General features: G+C 41.8%; 1 protein-coding gene across 4 annotated transcripts in view; it reads right to left on the bottom strand.

Annotated features, from left to right (window-relative positions):
- Positions 1–326: 326 nt before the first annotated feature.
- LOC145358018 (homeobox-containing protein 1-like) overlaps positions 327–24,360 on the bottom strand; it is a 68,028-nt gene continuing 43,994 nt past the window's right edge. For 2 of the 4 annotated variants that reach the window (XM_080211705.1, XM_080211706.1), the window contains exons 8-10: positions 23,660–23,755; positions 22,590–22,684; positions 327–4,066 (exon numbers count right to left, since the gene is read on the bottom strand). In XM_080211705.1, the coding sequence (XP_080067831.1) occupies positions 3,926–4,066; positions 22,590–22,684; positions 23,660–23,755 (332 nt within the window). In that variant the 3' untranslated portion in view covers positions 327–3,925. Of the gene's footprint in view, positions 4,067–22,569; positions 22,685–23,659; positions 23,756–24,360 lie in introns of all 4 variants that reach the window. The other 2 variants (XM_080211707.1, XM_080211708.1) reach the window with 2 other exon arrangements.

A 24,360-nucleotide genomic window follows, 5' to 3' on the forward strand; every position in this document is an offset into this window, starting at 1 on the left:
ACCCAAAAAACCTCCACCACTCGGTTGGCTTCACCTGAGACTTTTCAAATATTTCTGAGATGACACATCAAAATGCAATGATTTGTCCTGAAACAATAACAGCAGCAGATATGAACTAATAGAATTTCTCAGGAATATACTGCCATAAGGACTGCTTACCCAATAGTGCGGTAAGAAGTCTCACAACACCATATTAAAGTCCAAAAGATTTATTTGGAATCATGAGCTTTCAGAGTGCTGCTCCTTCATCAGTTGAGACTCACCTGATGAAGGAGCAGCGCTCCGAAAGCTCATGATTTCAAATAAACCTGTTGGACTTTAACCCGGCGTCGCAGGACTTCTTATCATGCCACCCCAATCCAACGCCGGCATCTCCACATCATGGCTACCAAACAATAGGGACAGAATGAAAGACAATGCTGTACTGAACATAGGTTTTGAAGCTGTATGCCCCTCTGCTTCTTTCTCTCAGACATATCGTGCCCTGTTTTGCAAAATAACCATCCTGACAGCGAAATCTGCTGCAAATAGACCTTTTGGAATAAACTGTAAAAATATGCTTCATACATTTATACCCAGGAAGACAACTGAAGAGAAAGACCACATCATACAATCACTGCATTAAGACCAGCTATGAAATAGCTAACCGTACGCTCCTCTGTTTTATTTTTCATGAACTATAAAAACTCTACATACCTATCCTCTTACTCTGCCATCCGTACGTGTGTGTTGTAATTTATCTAGTTTTGTAAAGTTTGGGATATGCTTTAAATAAACTTATCTTGTTCTTTGATTAACCTAAAACACCCTGCCTTACTATTCTTTGAAATCTGAAAGTGTAAATAGTGGGACTCTTACACAATTGGCACAGCACACCCTTTCTAAGTTCACAAAAAAAGTAAGGTCAAACCTGAAGTTGGAGAATAGGGGAGACATTTCACCTCTCCTCATGTGGTAGTAACACAGCTGAAATAAGAATTTCTAAGCAACCAGATTCAACACTGATCTCAATCTCTTGCACATCCCTAAAGCAACATTTATGGGGAAGGAAAGTGCCTTGACTCAATAATCTCTCATACTTATAGGTTAACTTTCATACTCGAAATGACTCTTATCGTGACTTTAAAAAAGTGTCATACTTTCATCATGGGCGTTACTATCAACAGGCTATTTGAGTATAAGGAGAATTCTACACATTAAACTGCTGAATACTGAGTTCCTTCAAATGAGTCTGGGTGACGCCATATCCTCTGAACATCAGTCATGAGTTACAGTTCACCCATCCTCAGTTAGTGAATACAAGATGAAACATATGATTCTGTTTTAGAAATTCATCAAAACAGTTCTAAGGATTTTTTTTACCCCGTGGATAAACTGTGATTTCAAATTTCAGTACCCCTGAAGTTACACAGTCCAAATATTAGTGTTTGAATGATGTCGCTTTGTCCATTGTTTTAAAAGGATCTAAAGCCATTTGAAATAAACGAATGGGTTAAAGTGTCCTTTAAAATAGCGGACAAAAGAATGCTATGTGAGGACATTGTGTTTTCTACAGTAAAAGTAGCAATGTTAACGTTTGTGAATCTTTCAGCGTGAAGGCATCCATTTTATCATAAAGGGCAATGTCCTGAACTACGAGAAAACCAGAGAGTTTGAAGCTGATACTGGCTTTACACCTACACGGATGAAGTTAGCTGAAGCCTTAGATCAATGCTGCATGAACAAAGAGCAGAATGTATAGAATACTGACTATGGTAATAATCAAAATAACACTTAGCAAGTTTTATCACTGAATTACACTCTATTCCATGTGTCATAGGCATGACAAATCAAGCAAATTAATATATGCAACATTTAAGTCATTCCTAGCAGCAGTGTCCAAGGACATTATTAGGACATTGTTAGCTTAGAAACCACATCATTATAGACTGGGACTAGACCAGCTTGTTTCTAGATTCTCTGAACCTTGCCCAATTCAGGGCAGTATTGTTTATAACTACTTCGCAGGAAGCAGGAATGCATGTGAATGTGGATTATTAACTAAAATCTAAAATTAAATACACAGCAATGTTTTTTTTAAAGTTACTGCTAAGGACTTGTATTCATTCCTTTGAAGCTCTTGTCAGCAATAGCAGCTTCAAGCTTCAACTCTGATCCCATATGTTGACATGAACCAGAGTCTCAAACTTTGGGTAAATAAACAGTTGCAAAAAGATCAGTAACATGTCAAATTTTCTTCAACTTTAACTTTGGGAGACGTGGAGACACTGCAGCACAAGGTAAACTCCTGGCTGAGCAAGTTTTACAACATTGAAAAGCCACTTATAAAATTACTTGAATTTCCTTGTTCTGCAGGCACCCAGATTACAAATGAGCACAAAGTTTGAATCTGACAATCGTGAATTCTGCCAGTGTTCATCCACACTTCCATCTCATCTACACTTGGGTCAATCTCCTTAAACCAGTGTCCTCCTGGACAGAAACATTGGACAGTACAGCAAAATATGGGGTGACATCCCTCAGCCAGTGATAGAGAAGGTAGCAAATTCAATTGTCCTTTTGGGGTTTCTTTGGCTTCTCTGGTAAATACAGCTGCTGTTTTGTTACCCAACCAATTTACAAATAACCAGAAGTATTAATTTTTGAGTAACAGCACTGTTTCTTAGATGGTTGTCACAAGATGCAACTGCACTAGGTATAATGAGACTATGTGGCGCTGGAAACATTTCTCTAGATCTGGGTGGATCTAATCTGTGAGCACTCTACGTTGACCAGGATCTCTCTCTCCCTCCCCAAAGTAAACAGTTAACAAGATAACTTCTCGAACAGCAAATTTAATACTGATTTTGATTTTGTGACACTCTAAACACATTACAAAACTTTTTCTATATAGAATTGATAGTGCACCATTACCCACCCCAATTACAGACACACTGACTGTTGGATTGATGGAAATATTGCAATACTGAGGTTCTTTTCTATCGCAATTAATCATAATTTTGCATCTGGGCAAGTGAAAATTGGCAGAATGCACCCAATGACGGTGAAGTGTCGCTTTTAGGGGGTATGTCAGATCCAAACATTTTTGTTCCTCCTTAACCTGAGATGCAAATTCTAATATGTCTTAGTTATTGTAAATATCACCATTTAAAATTGCACATACACAAACAGACATGATGAGGGGCTTGGCAGCTCGTCCAGAGGATGCTCGGAGGCTGACATACAACCAAATTTACAATTAAGTCAAAAAGACATTTTAAAAATAAAATTTGATCAGAGGGAAATGAGTTCATCAGGGAAAGACCACAACAGGATTTGACTGTACAATGTCTACCCTATCCCTGATTTATACACATGCTAAAAAGTAGGAGCAAACGAACAAAGCCCAATCTGAATTGCCCAAGGTTAAATGTAATAAGAGTGTGTATGGAGCGACCACCTCCTTAGTTTCCAGAGACTGGAAGCTTGAAGAAACTGCAGAGTGAGGGTGCTGGGCTCATACAACTCCCGATTTTGGGCCAGTTTGGTCTGGTTTGACTTCTTGTTCGTATCTCCCTAATAAAAAACTAGCTATGTAGAAAATAGAAAACGCTTTTGTTTTGCCTTCAGCTAATAATTTCAAACTGTATTGGGTAATGTGCAGTAATACATTAAAAACATGGTTGTTGAGTTCACAGTCAGCTGTCAGCAAACCTTAGCACAAGTTACACCTGACAACTTCTATTCACTGATATGTTAATATGAGATGATCACATTGGCAGCTATAAAAATGATATGAGAACTTTTCTTTCAATTTAACGCACAGCGAACAAACAAATGATAAATATACATCTAAATAGTCTGTTGCGGAACAGTACATATAATAGGGAAGAAGGTGGCTATAGTCTATAACATTATATAATCCTGATTGCCTTCAGCCTTACGTTCAATCATCGTCAATTGCTTCTGTCTTGATCTCACTTCCACCCTGGCCGGCCAAAGCTAGGACTGAATGATTGACAGCTGCCATTTCGACAGCCAATGAGATAGGGTCTTGCTGATGGTCACTATGGCAAGTATTTTCATCCTATGGAGAGGAGGAGGGGAAAACACAAACTGCCATATAAGTAGCACTGGATTTAACAAAAATTCAACATAATCTTACAGTTTAGCTTTAACATCAATTGTGTGTCCATCTATTTTCTGGAGGCCGCTCTGTAAAAAAAAACTCTCTCTTATTACACTTAGAACTGCACTCTCAGAATCTCAACAGGTCAACCTTCGGCTCTCCATTCACCAAGGCACTCACTGCCCTTGCCCTGAGCTCACATTTTTCTCTAGTTTCTTGCCTATCTCTCCTCATGCCCTCCCTGAGCTCACCTTGTTCATGAGGCCCATTTCCTTCCCTCAATCCTATTCCTATTAAATTCTTGACCACCCAACTTCCCTCTATTACTCCCATGCTAGTTGACATTGTTAATGGTTTTCCCTCCACAGATGCTGTGCCCTTCTCTTCCAAATCTCCCTGTCATCAACTCAAGCCTCAAAAAGCACTTCACCTTTGCAAACGACCACTCCATATTCCACCTCCCCATCCTCTCCAAAGGCCTTAAACATTGTGTAGCCTCCCAACAGTACCCATTTTTCCTAGAACTCCACATCTGAACACCTCCCCATCATGTTTCTGCACCTGTCACAGTACCAAACTGTATAAAATCATGAGGAGCACTGGTAGGATGAATGCACAGTCTTTTTCCTAGGGTAGGAGAAATGAAAATTAGAGGCTGTAGGTTTAAGGTGAGAGAGGAAAGATTTAAAAGGGACCTGAGAGGTAACTTCTTCACACAGAGGATGGTGAGTATATGGAATAAGCTGCCAGAGAAAGTGGTTGAGGCAGGCTCAATAGCAGCATTTAAAAAGCATTTGGATAAGTATATAGATGGGAAAGGATTAGAGGGAAATGGGTCAAATGTGGGAATTGGGACTAGCTGGGAGGGCACTATGGTCGGCATGGACCAGTTGGGCTGAAGGGCCTATTTCCATGCAGTATTGCTCTATGACTCTAAGTGCATCTTATCAAAGTCACAAATGGTACCATATATGACTGTGACCACTGTAAAACTCCTCTTGTTCTTCTCTATGCTAAATGCTGTTTGATAATATTCCTATGAATCTCATTGGGACGTTTTACTATGATAAGAGTGCTATATAATAAAACCTCTTCTACTCTCTATGGAGATACATCTGTATGTCCACTGCCTGAGGTGTAACTTCCTCAACCACTCACTTGAAACAAACATTTATCCAAGAAACCCACAGAAGATGCAGATTTTTTCCCAATATATATAATAATAATTGCTTATTAATTCTCTTCATTAATGAGGCCAGTGAATATTCTTCCAAAATTCTTTATCTTCCTGATTCTGATATTACAACATTGCACCCGCTGTGGTCAGGTGCTAGAATTGTTAACATTGAGAATCTATGATACCAAAAAATTCCCTGGATATTTATTTAGAGCCTTTGATTTGGATATTGTATGTGCTGTTTTAAGAACAATAGAAAATAATAATGGAGCACGTGTCAGCAACTATCTACAGCCAGCATTTTTTAAACCAAATCTCACTCTAGATATCCTCTCAGGACTGGAATAAATGCTTCTGAAGCAAAATCAGAATGCTTTTTTCCGTTAAAAGCAAATTATTGTTGGAGACAATGGCTGCTTCATTTTAACTCCTCCAACCAGTTAACACTTTTTTATACAAAGAACAAGCTTGGAGGAGTGATTATTGCAAATGTTATCTAACATTCATCAATAATCCTATTCATCAAGATGTGGAGATGCTGGCGTTGGACTGGAGTGGGCAGAGTAAAATGACTCACATCAGGTGACTCACTTGATGAAGAATTAGTGTTTCGAAAGCTCGTGCTACCAAATAAACCTTTTGGACGTTAACCTGGTGTTGTGAGACTTCTTATTGTGCCTATTCACCAAGGCACTGTATCACTGCTTTCTAATGAGTGTCTGAGAGTGAGTGATAAGATTCTAAAGTAATTTCGCAGATTTGGATAACACATAAAATAGTAGAGCCTTAGTGGTTTCTCCTAAATCAAATGAGGAACAGTGTGTGCAATTTCAATAAGATGCCCATTGGAATCTGACACTTCAAGCAGGGCGAGGATGGCATGACCAGTGATGCCTTCACGTCAGGTTCTTGCCAGGCTGGAACAGGAAACATTTCCAACATCTTGCAGCCACTGTTATACAATGGCAGTCACGGATGCTTTGGACGGGGAGGTTTTTAAAAATTCTTTCATAGGATGTGTGCTTTTCTGGCTAGGCCAACATTTAGTGTCCATCCCTAATTGCCCTTGAGAAGATGGTAGTGACCTGACTTCTTGAACTGCTGCAATCCATGTGGTATAGATACACAAACAATCTGTTAAGGGAGTCCTGGATTTTGATCCAGAGGCAGCAAGGAATGACAATATAGTTCTGAGTCAGACAAGTATGTGGCTTTGAAGGGAACTTGGAGGTGGTGATTTCCCCATGCATCTGCTACCCTAGTCTTACTTGGTTTTTGAGGTCACAGGTCTGGAAGGTGCTGTCTCAGAACTTTGGTGATTGCTGCAGTGCACCTTATAGATGATACTCAGTGCTGCTACGATGCATTGGTGGTGGAGGGAATGAATGTTGAAGGTGGTGGGTGGAATGTCAATCAAGTGAGCTGTTTTGTCCTGGATGGAGTGCTGTTGGAGCTGCACTCATCCAGGCAAGTGGAGAGTTTTCCATTACACTCTTGACTTGTACAGCAGGCTTTGGGAGTCACAATGTGAGTTACCTGCTGTAGGATTACCAGCCTCTGACCAGCTCTTGTAGCCACAATGGTCCAGTTCAGTTTCTGGTCAACAGTAACCCAAAAGATGTTGTCAATTGGGGAATTCAGAGATGGTACAGCAATTGAGTGTCACAAATGTAACTTGCCATTTATCAGCAGAAGTCTGAATATTGTCCAGGTCTTGCTTCATATGGACACAGACTGCATCAGTATTTGAGGAGCTGCGAATGGTCCTGGACACTGTGCAATCATCAGCAAACATTTTCACTCTGACCTTACAATGGAAGAAAGGTCATTGATGATTGACCTCCAACAAGCACAACCATCTTCCTTTGTGCCAGCCATGATTCCAACTAGTGCAAAGCTTTCTCCCTTTTTCCCTTGACATAGGTTTTGATAGGGCTCCTTGATGCCACAACCATACAAGTGCATTCTTGATGTTAAGGGCAGTTGCTTTTGCCTCACCTCTGGAATTCAGGGCTTATGTCCATATTTGAACCAAGGCGCTAAGGAGGTCAGAAGCTGAATGGCCCTGGTGGAATCTAAAGTGCGTCTATGACCAGGTTATTGCTGAGTAAGTGTTGCTTGATAGCACTGTTGATGACCCCTTCCACCACTTTAGTGATGATCGAGAGTAGACTGATTGGATGGTTTCAAATATTTTGTACAGATTGTCTATAGCATTGGATTATTTCTGTTTTTGTGGATAGCACATACCTGGGCAATTTCCACATTGCCGGGTAGATGCCAGTGTTGTAGCTGCACTAGAATAGCTTGATGGGAGGGTGGGGTAGCGTGGCAAGTTAATAGCACAAGTCTTCTGTACTTTGCCAGGATATTGGCAGGGTCAATTGCCTTTGCAGCATCCAGTACCTTCACATTGGGTGAATCGAGTTGGCTGAAGATTGGCAACTGTGATGCTGGGGATCTCTGGAGGAAGCCAAGATAGTTCATCCACACAGCACTTCCTGCTGAGGGTGTTTGCAAATATTTCAGCCTTGTTGTTTAGTATTGATATGTTGGGCTCCCACATCACTGCAGATGGGGATAGTTGTGAAGGCTTCCGGCTTGTTCATTGGATGTGGCTGGACCTGCAGAGCTTAGATCTGATCTGATGATTGTGGGATCTGTTGCATGCTGCTTATGCTGTTTGGCATGCAAGAGGTCCTGAGTTTGTAGCTTCACCAGGTTGACTCCTTACTTTTCGATATACTTGATGCTGCTCCTAAATTTATTTATTAGTCACAGGTAAGACTTACATTAACACTGCAATGAAGTTATTGTGAAATTCTCCTAGTCGCCACACTCCAGCACCTGTTTCGGTAAATACTTCTAACCATATGTCTTTCAAATTGTGGGAAGAAACTAGAGCAGCCAGAGGAAACCCATGCAGACACGGGGAGAACGTGCAAACTCCACACAGACAGTGACCCAAGCCAGGATTCAAACCCAGGTCTCTGAAGCAGCAGTGCTAACCACTGTGCCACCATGCCACTCCCTGGCATGTCTTCCTATACTCTTTATTGAATCTGGGTTGATCCCCCAGTTTGATGGTAATGGTCAAGTGGGAATATGCCAAGCCATGAGGTTGCAGATTATATCTGAGTGTAATTCTGCTGTTGCTGATGGCCCATAGCACCTCATAAATACTCAACTTTGAGTTGCTAAATCTGTTCAAAATCTAACCCCTTTAGCATGGTAGAGTCACACCAGATGATAGGCAGTATTCGCATTGTGAAGTCAGGACTTTGTTTCTCTACGAGTCTGTGCAGTGGTCACTCTTACCAATACTGTCACGGACAGATACATCTGTGGCAGATTGGTGAGTATGAGATCAAGAAGGTTTTTCCTTCTTGTTGGCTCTCTCACCAGCTGTTAGTTCCAGTCTGGCAGCCACATCCTTTAGGTCTCAATCAGCTCAGTCTGTAGGTGGTATTACTGAGCCACTCTTGGTGACGGGCATTGAAATCTCCCACCCAGAGTACAGTCTGTGCCCTTGCCATCTTCAGTGTTTCTTCCAAGTGGAAGGAAGAGGCAATTCATCAGTTGAAATGGAGTGGTGAGCAGGAGGAGGTTTTCTTACACGTATTTGACCTGGTGCCATGAGACTTCATGGGGTCCAAAGTCAATGTTGAGGATTTGCACGCGAATACCCTCTCTACTATATATTAGTGTGCTGCCACCTCTGGTAGATCTGTCCTGCTGGTGACAGAACATACCCAGGGAAGGTAATGGTGGTGTCTGGGACATTATTTGTAAGGTATCATTCTGTAAGAATGACTATGTCAGTCTGTTGCATTACTATTCTGTGGGACAGCTCTCCCAATTTTGGCACATAGCCCTATGTGTTAGCAAGGAGGACTGTGCAGGGTCATCAGGGCTGAGTTTGCTGTTGTCATTTTGGTGTCACATCAATGCCAGGTGGTCTTTTTTTAGGCTTCATAGCAGTATGTTGCAACTAGATGGCTTGATAAGACAGTTAAGAGTCAATGACATTGCTCTGACTCTGGGGTCACATATAGGCCAGACCGACTAAGGACGGTCATGGCACCACTGACTGCACAGGTAAAACTGCATGAGTCTGATGGAAATTCAGAGGCACAGTACAACCAGAAAGGGTTCCATTCTCTCAATGTCCAGTTGGCGTGTGATTGTACACATCACATAATGCAGGTTAATAGTTGGTATCCTGACAGCAATCACGATGCTATAAAAACAGAGAATAGTGGGAATACTCAGCAGTCTTGGCAACAATCCATGGTGAGTGAAACAGAGGTAATGTTTCAGGGTTGCGGTCAGTTGAGTGTTTATAGCATTTTCTGTTTTTATTTCAGATTTGCAACGTCCATAGTATTTTGCTTTTATATTAGAAATCACAATGTCTTTATTCTGTGCCAGTTCACTGTGTGCTACCAGCATTCCAGTCACCATGAGAAACCAGGAGATGATGGGTTGGTCGAAAAGGCCTATTTACCAAACACACGGCTCATGACTCCAGTGCCATAACCAGTGTGTCGGTGAAAAGCATGCATGTAACTAGAGACATGCTGCCGCTTAGGCACTGTTACTTTGAAAGCTCTGGAGGATTCTTGCACTACTCACTTAAGCTCATGTCACATTTTGCTGCAGCCTCCATAATCTTGCTCATCATGATGTAATAGTGCCTTCCTCCAGGAAAGCATCTAAGAAAGAGGAGGGAGGATGAAATCAACACATCCCCTTTCTGGCTGGGGTTCTCTGAGATTGGTTCATCCAACTGCATTAACAGTGTTCACAAGCCCAACTGCCCAAAAACAAAGACCTGAATTTTCCCCTGCCGCCCGCCATGGCAGGATAGGATCATGAGGTCCTTTGACCTCGGACAGGATTTTCTGGTTTTGGTGCGAGCGCAACCCGAAAATCTCACCCAAATAGTCCAATACCTTCCATTCCTTCTTTTACTCATCATCGCAGCAACCTCTTGACCACAATGCTGAAATAAACAATGTCACAAAACAAAGGTCCACACCGCTTTACCAATCAGACCATCCACAGCAGCATGGTAGCACAGTGATTAGCACTGCTGCTTCACAGCACCAGGGACCCAGGTTCGATTCCTGGCTTTGGTCATTGTCTGTGTGGAGTTTGTACATTCTCCCCGGGTCTGCGTGGTGTTCAGATTTCCTCCCACATTCTGAAAGACATGCTGGTTAGGTGCATTGACCCGAACAGGCACCGGACTGTGGCGACTAGGGGAATTTCACAGTAATTCATTGCAGGGTTAATGTAAGCCTTACTTGTGACAATAAATTAACTTTATGTCCAATAGTCAGCCACTCCTTCGCGAATTTCCTTAGTGTCTGTCTCCTGTGTATTTTTGCTTACCCTGGCTTTCCTGCCCCTCTGGGGCTGCAGAATGGTTGATGGGTGGAAGGCTGCTGACTTCCCATGAGGGAGACTGCAGACAGCTTTACAGGATGAATTTGCGACACTCTGGCCCCAGAAAGTCCAACTTTGAATGTCACCACCTCAGAATAGGCAGCAGCTGGATGACTGATAGACTGGCGGTGGTAGGAGGACAAATGCTGTCATCCTGAGAGAGGATAGCAGGTTCATGCTGAACAGTGCCATTGCCATTCCTCTGATGGAGCGGTTTAGCAATGGTATCAATGGGTTGAGGGGTTGATTGCTGTGAGACCCTGTCTCGTTGAACACTGGTATCCATATCCATGATGGATACAGACTGAGCCTGCATGGCAAACAAACTGCTCCTGTTTGACTTTAATTTAAGCTTCCACTGCTGAAAGGTGACATTACATAACCACAGGACAGGACCTGCATGGGAAATCCAGAACTAGGCGATACAATTTGAAAATAATAGGTCTCCCATTTTAAGATGAAGATGAGAAGGAATTTCTTTTCTGAGTGCCACTGACATTTGGAATTCTCTTCCACTGCTCAGTCATCGAATATATTCAAGGCTGAATTAGATAGTTTAATTGACAAGAGAGTCAAGGGTTATGGGAGACAGGCAGAAAAGTGGAGTTAAAGCCACACCAGATCAGCCATGAACTGATTGCCTGGCAGAACATGCTCAAGGGGCCAAATAACCAACTTCTGCTCCTCTTGAGGTTCTAGGTCTTATGACTCCGAGCTCTGTGCAAAGCTGGTTCCAAACCCTTCCGTGCTCCTTGGTTAGAATTGTAGGCTTTCTGGCAGACCAGCCAAAGCACCAAGCATTTCATTCTGCATAACCTCAGTCTTTTTCTCTGGTTCATCCCATCAAAATACTCACGTGACTCCACTGCAGAACTTGTGTATAACCTTAAGATGGAATGGCACCTCTGCTACCCTTTTGCACTGCCTTGGCAACTACTCACTCATGCCCAGTGTATCACCCACCATATGTAGATTCCCCCACCTAAACCATGCACAGTCTCAGTATCTGAATTGTTGGCTGTGAATGAGAGATTGAATGATAGTGTTCCTTTATCACCCGAATCTTCTTCCTTTTGTGTTCTTGCTGCTACACTGCTGCCTGGCCAGGTTGCAGCTCTTGGGCATCAGGAAGGAGTAGTGGAGAAAAGCAAAATATGCAAACTTAAGACCATCTGGAGCTTGTGAATCAGAAGAGATTGTAGGATGTGAGGGAAGTAGGATGCAAGAAAGTCCCCTCATATTTCTCGCTGGGAGATGGTCACCCTGGCTGTGCCTGTCCCAGCCAGTTAGATGCTGCTTCCTGCAGTTGTGTGCTACCTTCCCTGCAAGAGTGAGGGAAGCATTTTAAGGGGCGTCTTAGTTCAGCTGGGTAGCGTGGTTAGTGCAGGCTTGAGCGATGGAAGGTCTGTTAATGTGCTGTAATTTTCTTTGTTCATGTCATTTGTTAATAGAATCCAAGCTGGCTGATGAAGTCAAAATCAAGACACAGGACTTCTCTTTATTGAGAGAGTTTATTAACCAGTTCAATGACCCAGTTCCTCTCAATACCTAGTGCCCCAACTGTCCCGATGGTCCTTAAAGTACTTAAGATGCATGGGGAAAATCATGTTTAATTAACAATATAACATTGTTCATAACATATGTTATAGCGTAACAATATAACATATTATTCATATACAGGAGGCCGCCATTTGGCCCTTCAAGCCTGCTCCACCATTCAACCTGATCACGGCTGATCATCCAATTCAATAGCCTAATCCTACTTTTTCTCCATAACCTTTCATGCCATTCACCCCAAATGCTATATCTAGCTGCTTCTTGAATACATTCAATGTTTTGGCATCAACTACTTCCTGTGGTAATGAACTCCACAGGCTCACCATTCTTTGGGTAAAGAAATGTCTCCTCACCTCCATCCTAAATGGTCTACCCTGAATCCTCAAACTGTGACTCCTGGTTCTGGGCTCCCCCACCATTGGGAACATTCTTCCTGCATCTATCCTATGTAGTCCTGTTAGAAATTTATAAGTCTCTATGAGATTGTTTGAATTCCAGCAAAAACAATCCTAACCTACTCAATCTCTCCTCATACATCAGTCCCGCCATCCCTGGAATCATCCTGGTAAACCTTCTCTGCACTCCCTTGAGAGCAAAAACATCCTTCCTCAAAAAAGGAGACAAACTGCACACAATACTCTTATGGATTATGGAATTTAATCCTGACAAATGCGAGGTGATGTATTTTGGAAGGAATAATGCAGAGAGGAGCTACGTGATAAAGGGTAGACCGATTAGGAGTATAGAAATACAGAGGGATCTGGGAGTGCAGGTTCACAAGTCTATGAAGGTTGTGACACAAGTGGAGAAGGTTGTGAGGAAAGCTTATGGAATGCTAGCCTTTGTAGGAAGGGGTATAGAGTATAGGAGCTGCCGTCTAATGCTTCAGTTGTACAGAACGTTAGTTAGACCGCATTTGGAGTTCTGCGTCCAGTTCTGGTCACCTTACTACCGGAAGGACGTGGAGACTCTGGAGAGGGTGCAGAGGAGGTTTACCAGGATGTTGCCTGGCATGGAGGCACTGAGTTACGAGGAAAGGTTGGAGAAACTGGGACTTTTCTCCTTGGAAAGACGGAGATTGAGGGGAGACATGATAGAGGTATATAAGATACTGAAGGGAATAGATAGAGTCAATAGTGAGAGACTGCTCCCTAGACTGGGTACAATTACGAGAGGTCATGATCTAAGGGTGAGGGGGGAGAAGTATAATTTGGATGTGAGAGGAAGGTTCTTCACGCAGAGGGTCGTGGGGGTATGGAACGCGCTACCGAGTAGGGTGGTGGAGGCAGGAACGTTGGACTCGTTTAAGGTTTACTTAGATAGACACATGAGCGAAACAAGGATGGAGGGTTATAGTAGGGGGTATTAAATAGGGTCAGAGCCTCGGGAGACACCGGAAATGCAGACTTATATGTTAACGTTTTTATCTTTTTATTCCGCAGGTGGAGGTCCACCTTGTTGTCAAACGAGGGGCATGCACACGGTGGGTCGTGCGTGGGCTGCTCTTGGAGGTTCTGGGAGTGGTCTAGTACTTTGTGTCGGTGTGTGTGCTTGATCCTGGACCAGTAGACGGGCACCGCAACAGCTCAGTGACTAGCACTGCTAGCTGTGCAGATACATGGATTTGGGCCTGTGTCTGTGGGAGTTTGCGCATCCTCCCTGTGGTTGCGTGGGTTTCCTCCGGGCGCTCCGGTTTCCTCCCACACCCCAAAGATGTGCTCTTAGGCTGATTGGTTTACCAAATTGACACTATTCTCCCCTGAATTTGGCTAAGTAAGGGGTTCCACTCGCAGACATGCAGGGTAGAGTAGGTGTAGGAGGATGCGGCGGCGCGGGCTCGTTGGGCCGAAGGGCCTGTTTCCCGTGCTGGGTTGTTCTTTGTTCTTGGTGTGGCCTCACTAAGGCCCTTTATAACTACAATAATACATCCCTGCTCCTGTACTTGAAACCTCTCACAATGAAGGTCAACATGCCATTTGCCTTCTTTACTGCCTGCTACACCTGTATGCTCACCTTCAGTGACTGGTGCACAAGACACCAAAGTCCTGCTGCACACTCCTCTCTGCCAATTTACAGCCATTCAGGTAGTAATCCGCCTTCTTGTTTTTGCTTCTGCCTTCTTGTATTCACACACCCCTAAGTGCGGTGAAATTTGGTGATATTTCTGACCTGGCTGACTAGCTGACAGTGAGTACAAGCTGTGAGTCTTGGGTGCAAGGTTGTAGCAATTCTAAGTGTGTGAGGGTGAGGTCAAGCTACAATGTGAGGTATGAGTCGTGGTTGATGGATATTCTTGGTGGATGAGTGAAGGGGTGGTGGTGAATTGAGCAGTGTGCAAGGCCAAGGGCTCATTTGTAAGGGCATTTGAAGATGCATTCTCTGACCTTCAGTGAGGTCACTGAACTACTTACAGCATTGCATGTAGGTTCTCGTGGTCACACAGCTGCCACTGACCACAATGGCTATCTGTACTATCTCGAGGGCCTCCTGGTCCACTGAGGATACAGTTCTTCTCTGCTCCTGTCCCCTTCCTGCACCAAGGCCTCCAATGCTATATCAGTGAACCTTGGCGCATACTCTCTGGCCTGTTGTGCCAATTTTCAAAGTTCTTCCTGTGCAGACATTCTTCCCCAGTCACTTCCAGCATCTATTGCAATCAAAATGCACCTCTCTAGTGGAGGCTAGCCTTTATTTGCACTCACTGTTCAGGCATGGAAGCACTCACCAGCGCACTTTGCACTGGCTTGCACATCCCATGCAGCTTACATTGAGAACAAAGGACTGCATTGGGAACAAAGGGCATGGGGTTAATCGCCCATAGTGATCCTGATGCCCATTTTCCAGCCTTGCCATATTTTACAGCAATTGTCTTATGGTACCTCCTATAGAATCCTAGGGTCATAGAGGTTTACAGCATGGAAACAGACCCTTTGGTCCAATTTGTCCATGCCACCCAATTTTTATCTCTAAGCTGGTCCCAATTGCCCACATTTGTTCCATATCTCTCTATACCTATCTTAGCCATGTAACAGTCTAAATGCTTTTTAAAAGACAAAATTGTACCCACCTCTACTACTGCCTCTGGTAACTAGATCCAGATACTCACTACCCTCTGAGTGAAAAAATTGCCCCTCTGGACCCTTTTGTATCTCTCCCCGTAAACCTATGCCCTCTAGTTTTAGACTCCCCTGCTGACTATCTACCTTATCTATGCCCCTCATTATTTTATAAACCACTATAAGATCACACCTAAGTCTCCTCGGCTTCAAGAAATAAGTTCCAGTCTACCCAGCCTCTCCTTTTAACTCAAACCATCAAGTCCCAGTAGCATCCTAGTAAACTTTTTCTGCAGTCTTTCTAGTTTAATAATATCCTTTCTATAATAGGGTGACCAGAACTGTCGACAGTATTCCAAATGTGGCCCCACTAATGTCTTGTACAATTTCAACAAGACGTCCCAACTCCTGTGTTCAATGTTAACTGAAGCACTGCAATCAGAATTTGATGCTGCCTGAAATGCTATTGTAAATACTGTTGAAAGTGTTGCTCAGAAAGTGTGAATTAGATGCAACTTGCATTCTATTGTTAAAAGGATGTTAAAATCTGCTAAACAGATTTGTGGATCTATTAAGCAGCAGCTGGTGGGTTCCGATAGGTTCTAAATGCTTCAATTAGGAATCTGTTGTTTTATGAAACATTGGCTGGTTAAATGAAAATAACCAAGGTTAGGTTTTAACCTGGTTTTTATATGCTAGGGTACTTGAAGAATGTATTGACAAGACTTTACCAGTGATCAGGCAAAAACCTAACTACACTAAAGCATATCCCTCATTGAAGGACATCAATAAAGACAAATGGATGATACTTTTAAATACAAATCAATATAAAATAAATAGCAATCAGTAAATGCAATAGTCAATTCCATGTGGTGTCCACTGGTTAGCTTGCAAGATTCAAATGTTTCTGATTTGCTTGCTCTCTGCACCAGGTTTGTAAAGTCATGCTACTCAACACAAGGGCTGTCTTTTAAAAAGTGTAAACATTCTTCAAATGTTGTTTTGATGAAATCACGTCAAACAAATGAATCTACATTAGGTAAATACTTCAAATCAGTCGTAAGTAATGCAAAGAAATCCAACAAAACAATGCAAAAAAATTATTCATCGTAATCTTAAAACACAAGATATATTTAGAAGAATGCATTAGGTCGGAGTCATTTTGAGGCCTAATTGCTCAATTAGTAGCCTGTGAGGAATAACTTATCTCTTTGAAAATGTGTGTATCAAATCTTAGTGTCAATGTGAAGCTAATCACACTAAGTGTTAGTGAATCAACTGCACAAATTAAATCTACTGGAATACATTGGTTGACTTGTGTAATTCACAGAAAGGAAAATCTGATTGCTGATTTGAACAAAAACATTTAACTGGATAAAGCTCACTAAGCAAGCACTAGGACATTGGCTGAGTGTGGCTATTCAGAGTGAGAGTTTGGGAATTTGGCGAGCAATAGAATTTTAAGGGTTAATCTCTTTGTAAAATGTAGTTCAGTTTTCATTTAAAATTTCGCTACAAACTAGGGTGGCACGGTGGCACACTGGTTAGTACTGCTGCCCCATAGTGCAGGAACCCGGGTTCAATTCCCAGCTTGGGTGACTGTCTATTGGGGTTTGCACGTTCTCCCTGTGAGTTTCCTCCAGGTGCTCTGGTTTCCTCCCACAGTCCAAAGACATGCAGGCTAGGTGGATTGGTCATGCTAAATTGCCCCTTAGTGTCCCAAGATGTGTATATTAGGGATTAGCAGGGTAACTATGTGGAGTTATGGGGGTAGGCCTGGGTGGGATTGTTGTCGGTGCAGGCTCAACGGGCCTGCACTGTAGGGAGTTTATGATTTTATGATCCATGATGGCAGCGTTTGTCAGTTCCATCATGTATCATCCAAATATGATTCGACTTTACTATTACAGTTAAGTTTCTTTCGGTCTTAGTTAGGGATAAAAGAGCTCCAGAACGAGAGGCAGCTACAGTTAGCTGAGTAGATAACTAGTTTGTACCAGATTCTCTGGATGCAGTGCTGACTCATCTCTGTAGAATTTCAGCTAGTATAAATAGAGGACCTTGCTAACTGGACAAAGTGAGCAAGCAAGAAGACAGCAGCTACAGTTAGTTGAGTAGATAACTAGTTTGAACCAGACTGAAAGAAACTTAACCGTAATAGTAAAGTTGAATCATATTTGGATGATACATGATAGAACGGACAAACACTGCCATCATGCAAGCAAGAAGACAGCAGCTGGTCACTGAGTGCAGCAAGTCACAGAATGTGTTAAAGTTTATATTTATTAGTCACAAGTAGGCTTACATTTACACTGAAATGAAGTTACTGTGAAAATCCCCTAGTCGCCACAGTCTGGCACCTGTTCAGGTACACTGAGGGAGAATTTCGCATAGCCAATTCACCTAACCTGTACATTGTTGGACGGTGGGAGGCAACTGGAGCACCCGGAGGAAACCCACGCAGACACGGGAGAATGTGCAAACTCCACACGGATAGTGACCCAAGCTGGGAATTGAACCCGGGTCCCTAGTGCTGTGAGGCAGCTGTGTTAACCACTGTGCCACCGTGCTGCCCAGAGCTTGGGATTTTGATGAGTGAAGGAATTCATTGCAGTGAGAGAGGGGGTGCTGTTCACATAAACAGCTAATTATTCTTTTGTTTAAAGGAACACAGAGAACAGTTTAAAAGAGCCAGGGGTTTCAGTCTGAAAACAATTCAGAAGCTAACATCACTGAGAAACAGGTAAGTCAAAATCTGGTAATTTAGTCGTAACTATAAGATTTTATTAGTAGTAGTAGTAAGGTTTACCAGTAGTAAAGTTTATTAGAAATAGGAGGGTCCAGGTTTCTAATCTCCAGTTTGTAATAACTAGTCTGTAATGTAAAGTTATGGTAGGGCAGCTCAGCTATGTGGAATGCCCATCCTGTAACACATAGAAAGTCATGGATGCTTCCTATGGCCTAAGATGTCCACACGTGCAGAAGTTTAACAAAAACAGAAAATGCTGGAAAATCTCAACAGGTCTGACAGCATCTACAGTGAGAGAACAGTGCTAATGTTTCAAGACTGGATGACCTTCCACCAGAGCACGAAGCAGGAAGTGTCACCAGCTGCAGAAACTTAAGCTCCGTGTTTTAGAAGCTGAGTGGCGACTGGAGTCACTGTGGTGCATCCAACAAGCAGAGAACTACGTGAATGCTGTGTTTAGGGAGCTGGTCACACTGCAGGTTAGGAGAGTATAGCAGACGCAGAATGGGTGACCATCCAGGCAGGTAGTGCAGGAGTCCCCCTGTATCAATCTTATTCAATAATAATAAGTTTTTGAATAATGAGAGGAGTGCAGCCAAAGACATGTCTGTGGCACTGCCACTGGCTCAGCTGTCCAAGGGAGGAGAAGGAAGAGTGGAAGAACAGCTGTAGGGCATTCTTATGGAGGAAGGCGAACAATCAGAGGCTGTGTTCCACACTGGTACCAATGACACAGGTGGAGAAAGGGATGAGATGCTGAAAGCAGATTTGAGAGAGCTAGGAGAGAGGTTAAGAAGTGGAACTTCAAAGGCAGTCATCTCAGGATTGCTCCCAGTGCCATGTGTTCATGAGTTCAGAAATAGGAGGATAGAGCAAACAAACTCATGACGTCAAAGATGTGTAGGTGGGAGGGCTTTAGTTTTCTGGGACAATTCTGGGGTAGGTGGAACCTGTACCAGGTGAATGAGTTCCACATGAGTAGGACCAGGGTCAATATCCTCGCCGGAAGATTTGCTAGTGTTATGGGAGAGGATTTATACTAGCTTAGCAGTGGCATGGAAAACAGAGGGATTCAGATAGGAGCGAAACAAAGCTGGTACTGGTAGGAAGAAAAGTAGTAAGCAAAATTGGAAGGTAGAGGTAACAAAGGCCAGCATCAAATAGGATCAAAACATGGGAAAATGTTGAAAAGGCAAAATTAATGACACTTTATCTGAATGCACACAGTATTTCCAATAAGGTAGATGAATTGACAGCACAAATAGAAGTAAACTAGTCTGATCTAATTGCCATTAAGGAGGTGTGGCTGCTGGGTGACCAAGATTTGGAATGAAATGTTCAAGGGTATTCAACATTTAGAAAGGATAGGAAAAAAGGAAAAGGAGATGAGGTTAATAACAGATCACATCAGTAAATTAGTGAAGGAAGATTTTAGGGTTGGATTTTCCAGCCTCTTCCACCAGCAGGATCTTCCAGTTCTGCCAAAGTCAACAGACATTTGAATGGCTCATCCCACATCCGCCATGGCGGGCCCAGAAAATCCTGGTTTAAGGTTGGAAGATAAAGCTGTCGAATCAGTTTGGATGCAGCTAAGAAGCAACAAAGAGCAGCAAACATTGGTAAGAGTTATTTATAGGCCACTGAACAAGTAGTGGTAATGTCGCACAATTTAAATCAGGAAATTAAAGGTGAACATAATAAGGATAATACAGTAATCATGGAGGACTTCAATCTACATTCCGGTCAGGTAAGTTAAATTGGTACTAATTCTGTGAAGGGTAAATTCTTGGAATGTATACAAGATGGTTTTCTTGAACAGTATGTTGAGGAACCAACTAGATAACAGGCTATTTTAAATCTAGAATTGTGAAATGAAAAATAGCTAATTAATAATCTCATTGTAAAGGAGCATTTAGATAGTCATGATAATATGACAGAATTTTACATTAAGTTTGAAAGTGAGTAATTAAATTCGAAACCCAGGTCTTAAATCTAAACAAAGGAAACTGAAAAAACATGAGGGGTAGGTTGTTTGTGGTAGATTGGGAAAGTACAGCAGATGGTCAACAGGCAATGGCTAGCATTTAAAGAATTAATACACGGTTTCTAACAAATATACACTGAGGTACAAAAACCCAGCAGGATAAGTCATCAAACCACAGTTAACAACAGAAGTTAAAGATTGGATTAGACCAAAGGAAAAGGCCTACATAATTGCCAAAAAAGTACACCTGAAGACTGACAGCAAAAGAAGACAAGAAACTGATTAAGAAAAAGCAATTAGGACATGAAATAAACTGGCGAGAAACATAAAACCAGACTTTTAAAAATTGCTATAGGCACATAAAAAGAGAAAGATTAGCAAAGACAAGTGTGGGTCTGTTATGGGCAAAGATGGAGATAATTTATAATGTGGAATAAGGAAAGCAGAGAAACTAAACAAATATTTCACAGAGGAAGATGTAAAGGACTTCCCAGAAATGTTAGAGAACCAAGGGCCCAGCAGGAATGAAGAATTGAAATAATTAGTTTGAGTCAAAAATGTAGTGCTGGAAAGGTTAATGTGGTTGAAATTTGTGTCCCTGGGAGATGATGATCTATATCCCAGAGTCTTGAAAGAGATAGTGGTTGCAATGCTGATCATCTTCCAAGTTCTACTGATTTTAAAATGGCTTCTGCAGATTGGAAGGTAACAAATGTAACCTTACTGTTTAAGAAAAGAAGGGAGAGAGAAAACAGTGACCTATTAGCCTGATGTTAGTAATAGGGAAAATACTAGAATCTATAATGAAGGATGTGATAACTATACACTTTTAATATAATTGAAGGATTGTGCAAAGCCAACATGGATTTATGAAGGGAAATAATGTCTGATTAACCTGTTAAGAGTTCTTTTTTGAAGAGATAATTGGCAGAATAGAAAAGGAGGAACCAGTGGATGTGCTGTATTTGAGCTTTCAGAGGGCTTTCAATAAGGTCCCAAACAAAAGATTAATAATAAACCAATTGGAGTGCACAGGATTGGTGTAATAATTGACTAAAGGACAGAAAACAGTAGGAATAGATGCACCATTTGCAGGTTGGCAAGCTGTGATGAGTTGGGGACTATAACGATCAGTGCTTGGGTCCCAGCTATTCACAACCAATGAACTAAATATTGGGGGTCAAATTAAATATTTCCAAGTTTGCTGATGACACGAAATTAGATAGGAATGTGAGGTTTGAGGAGGATGAAAAGAAACTTCAACAGGATTTAGACAGATTAAATGAATGGGAAATGGAAAATAATGTGGTTTGGGTAGGTAAAACAGAAATATTTTTAAAATAATGAGACATTGGGAAGTGTTGATGTCCAAAGGGATTTAGATGTCAATAAAAACTAGCATGCAAGTGCAACAAGCAATTAGGAAGGCAAATGGTGCATTGACATTTATTGCAAGGAGGTTTGAGTACAGGATTAAAGATATGATGTGGAGATGCCGGCCTTGGACTGGGGTAAGCAAAGTAAGTAATCTCACAACACCAGGTTAAAGTCCAACAGGTTTATTTGGTAGCAAAAGCTTTTGGAGCTTTTCATCACATTCCGTCAAATGCTGTCTTGATGTCAAGGCCAGTAACTCAGCACTTAGGTTCATGTTTGAACTGAAGCTGTAATGAAGCCCGGAGCTGAGTGGTCCTAGCAGAACCAAGATTGTGCATTGACAAGCTGGTAATTGCTGAGTATCATGTAATAGCACTATTAATGACTTATTCTACCCCTTTTGTTGATGAGTGGGAATATGCTGATGGGGCAGTAATTGAGTTTGTCCCATTTTTTGTCAACAAAGCATACGTGGGAATAGAGTTAGAAGGCTATTTTATCATGAAGGCATCATATAGCTGGCAGATCTGGTCTGCACTTGACATTCACTTTTGAGAGATCATGAGCAGTGATCAAAAGCAGGAATCCTAAGCTTGTTGTGTGGTAAGTCTAGTTGAGCTCTGGGAATTAACATTCTACCATGCTGTGTCCAAAGAGGGTTTTAGAACTGCATAATGTCCTGCACTTCTCTTAAAAAATGCACTCCCATACAATCAAATTATCTCTAAAGTTTGCAAAAAACTTGTCTAGGTTCTTGTTTCCTCCTTTAAATGCCATCCATAAGTCCCTCCTCCCATCTCATATGTGCCAGCATCTTTGTGAACTGGGATTCCTTTATGGCTTGAACACACAGTATGAACCATAACAGCACAGTGAAGTTGTCTCTAAGAACACTTTGCAGAATTCATGCTCCTACCAACAAATGATGATTTAGATCTAGTCTTAAATTGCCTATAATGAAAACCATTAATCTGTCATCTGACAAATGGCTGCTCAATGACACAGACTAGAAGATGGTAATAAGTTCTATTTATATAAAAATACATTTATTAAACACACCTGTTAGAGAGAAATAAGAAGATTCAAAGAAGTAACTTTTGTAGTTCTAACCTCTAATAGTCGTGACTCACTTGCTCACAGTAGTCATTGCCCTCGATGTCGTCACTATTGGAATGTCCACCAGGACTCTGAACATCAATCCCATGGCTCTCCAGGATTGCTGCTTCTTTGAAAAGAAGATTGATCAGAAACTAACTAAACTTAAAAAACAACCTACATTACGTATACTTTAAAAGCAAGCCCAAATCTGTAAAAGCAACTATTGGTTTCCATCAGGGGTCATGGTCACAGCAATCATGAGTGGAAGCTCTGGATGGCATTCTCCTCCCTAGCCAAGGTCATGAAGACTTACTGTCACATTAACTGAAAGCAGACAAAGCAGGGCAGACTGAAGATGGACTTCCGCTTCAGTATGTCTAAATCAATTGGGAGCTCAATTCTATGAACAATATTCCATTTAAAGAAAAAATAATTAATTATTTACCTACTTTAAAAGGGTTACAAAAATTAGTGCACTTTTCTTTAAACAGATTTTTTACTTTCTCTTTAAAGGTGCAAAGCCAATGCCCAGAACGGATCAGAAAACCCAAATCCATTTCCTGCCAGTTCCAAAAACCAAATTCAAATTTCAATTGAATCAAGTTAATGGTCCCCACAAGAGAAATCAATAAGATCCAAGCTGACAAGATGAGGCGTTGCAACCCATCTCAGGCTTGATCTGATGCTTGATCTTAGCCAAAGGGCTGAGAAACAAAAAATTAGTGTACTATTAAACTGAAATACTTTCTGCCATATGGCCTCTTGTAGCAGGATAGTCAGCTACAGACAGAATGAAACCTGTTCTGCTACACATTTGGTCAATGCAGCTGTGTTTTCAACACTATGTGGGCAGAATATCTGTCTGAATCTTGGCTTGCTACAGTGTGGTGTTTCATCTAGAGGTCAGTGGAGAGCTGGATGTAGCTGTGACCAGAGCTTGAATACAAAAGAACTTCATTTTTAAATTCACCACGATGTAGAGCTGAAGCAAGTATTCGACAGCTTGTAAATTTCTGCAAAATTGTCAGATATTTTATATTTTCCATTGGATTATAATTTCAGGTATCTCAGACCTTATAGAGAGAGATTTCAATGGCCTTACCTATGTTTGCCCTTCTCTTCATCTCCTTCCGACGATTTGCAAACCAGTTGTACACTTTCAGAGGGGTAACTCGCTCAAACTCTGATAACTTTTTACCTGATAAGAGTAAGCAACAGACAGGAAAATTTGTTAAACTTAAAAAAGACTTCATCATACATATATACATTTAATATAATTATCTGATGTTAACAATGTCTTTTTTTTTACAATAATAGCAGAAAATGTTGGGGAAACTCAGCAGGTCTGGCAGCATCTGCGGAGAGAGAAACGGATTTAACATTTTGAGCCTGTATGACTCTCCTTCAGGGCTGAAGACTGGGAGAAATGTATACATGTAAGGGGTGGGGCAGATGAAGTGAAATAGAATATTAGTGATAGGTGGGAGCTAGGAGAGATTGCACAAAGATATGTATGGCACAAGACTACAGGTAGCCTGGGTCTGATGTTCTGTCAGAGTTATATTGTGTGTGTTTGTGTGTGTATATGGATGAGCTGTGTGTGTGTGGGTGGGGGTGAAGGGATGTGTGTGCGTGCATATGCATCTAATTACAAAAGGGATCAAGATGGAGAGCAGAGCTCACAGTCTAAAGTTTAATGTTTATTTATTAGTATCACAAGTAGGCTTACATTAACACTGCAATGAAATTACTGTGAAATTCCTCTTATCGCCATACGCCTTCGCCTGCTCAGGTACAGAGGGG

This window comes from Carcharhinus amblyrhynchos, chromosome 24 (genome assembly GCF_965287045.1).
Source record: "Carcharhinus amblyrhynchos chromosome 24, sCarAmb.v2.hapA, whole genome shotgun sequence".
Classification (NCBI taxonomy): domain Eukaryota; kingdom Metazoa; phylum Chordata; class Chondrichthyes; order Carcharhiniformes; family Carcharhinidae; genus Carcharhinus; species Carcharhinus amblyrhynchos.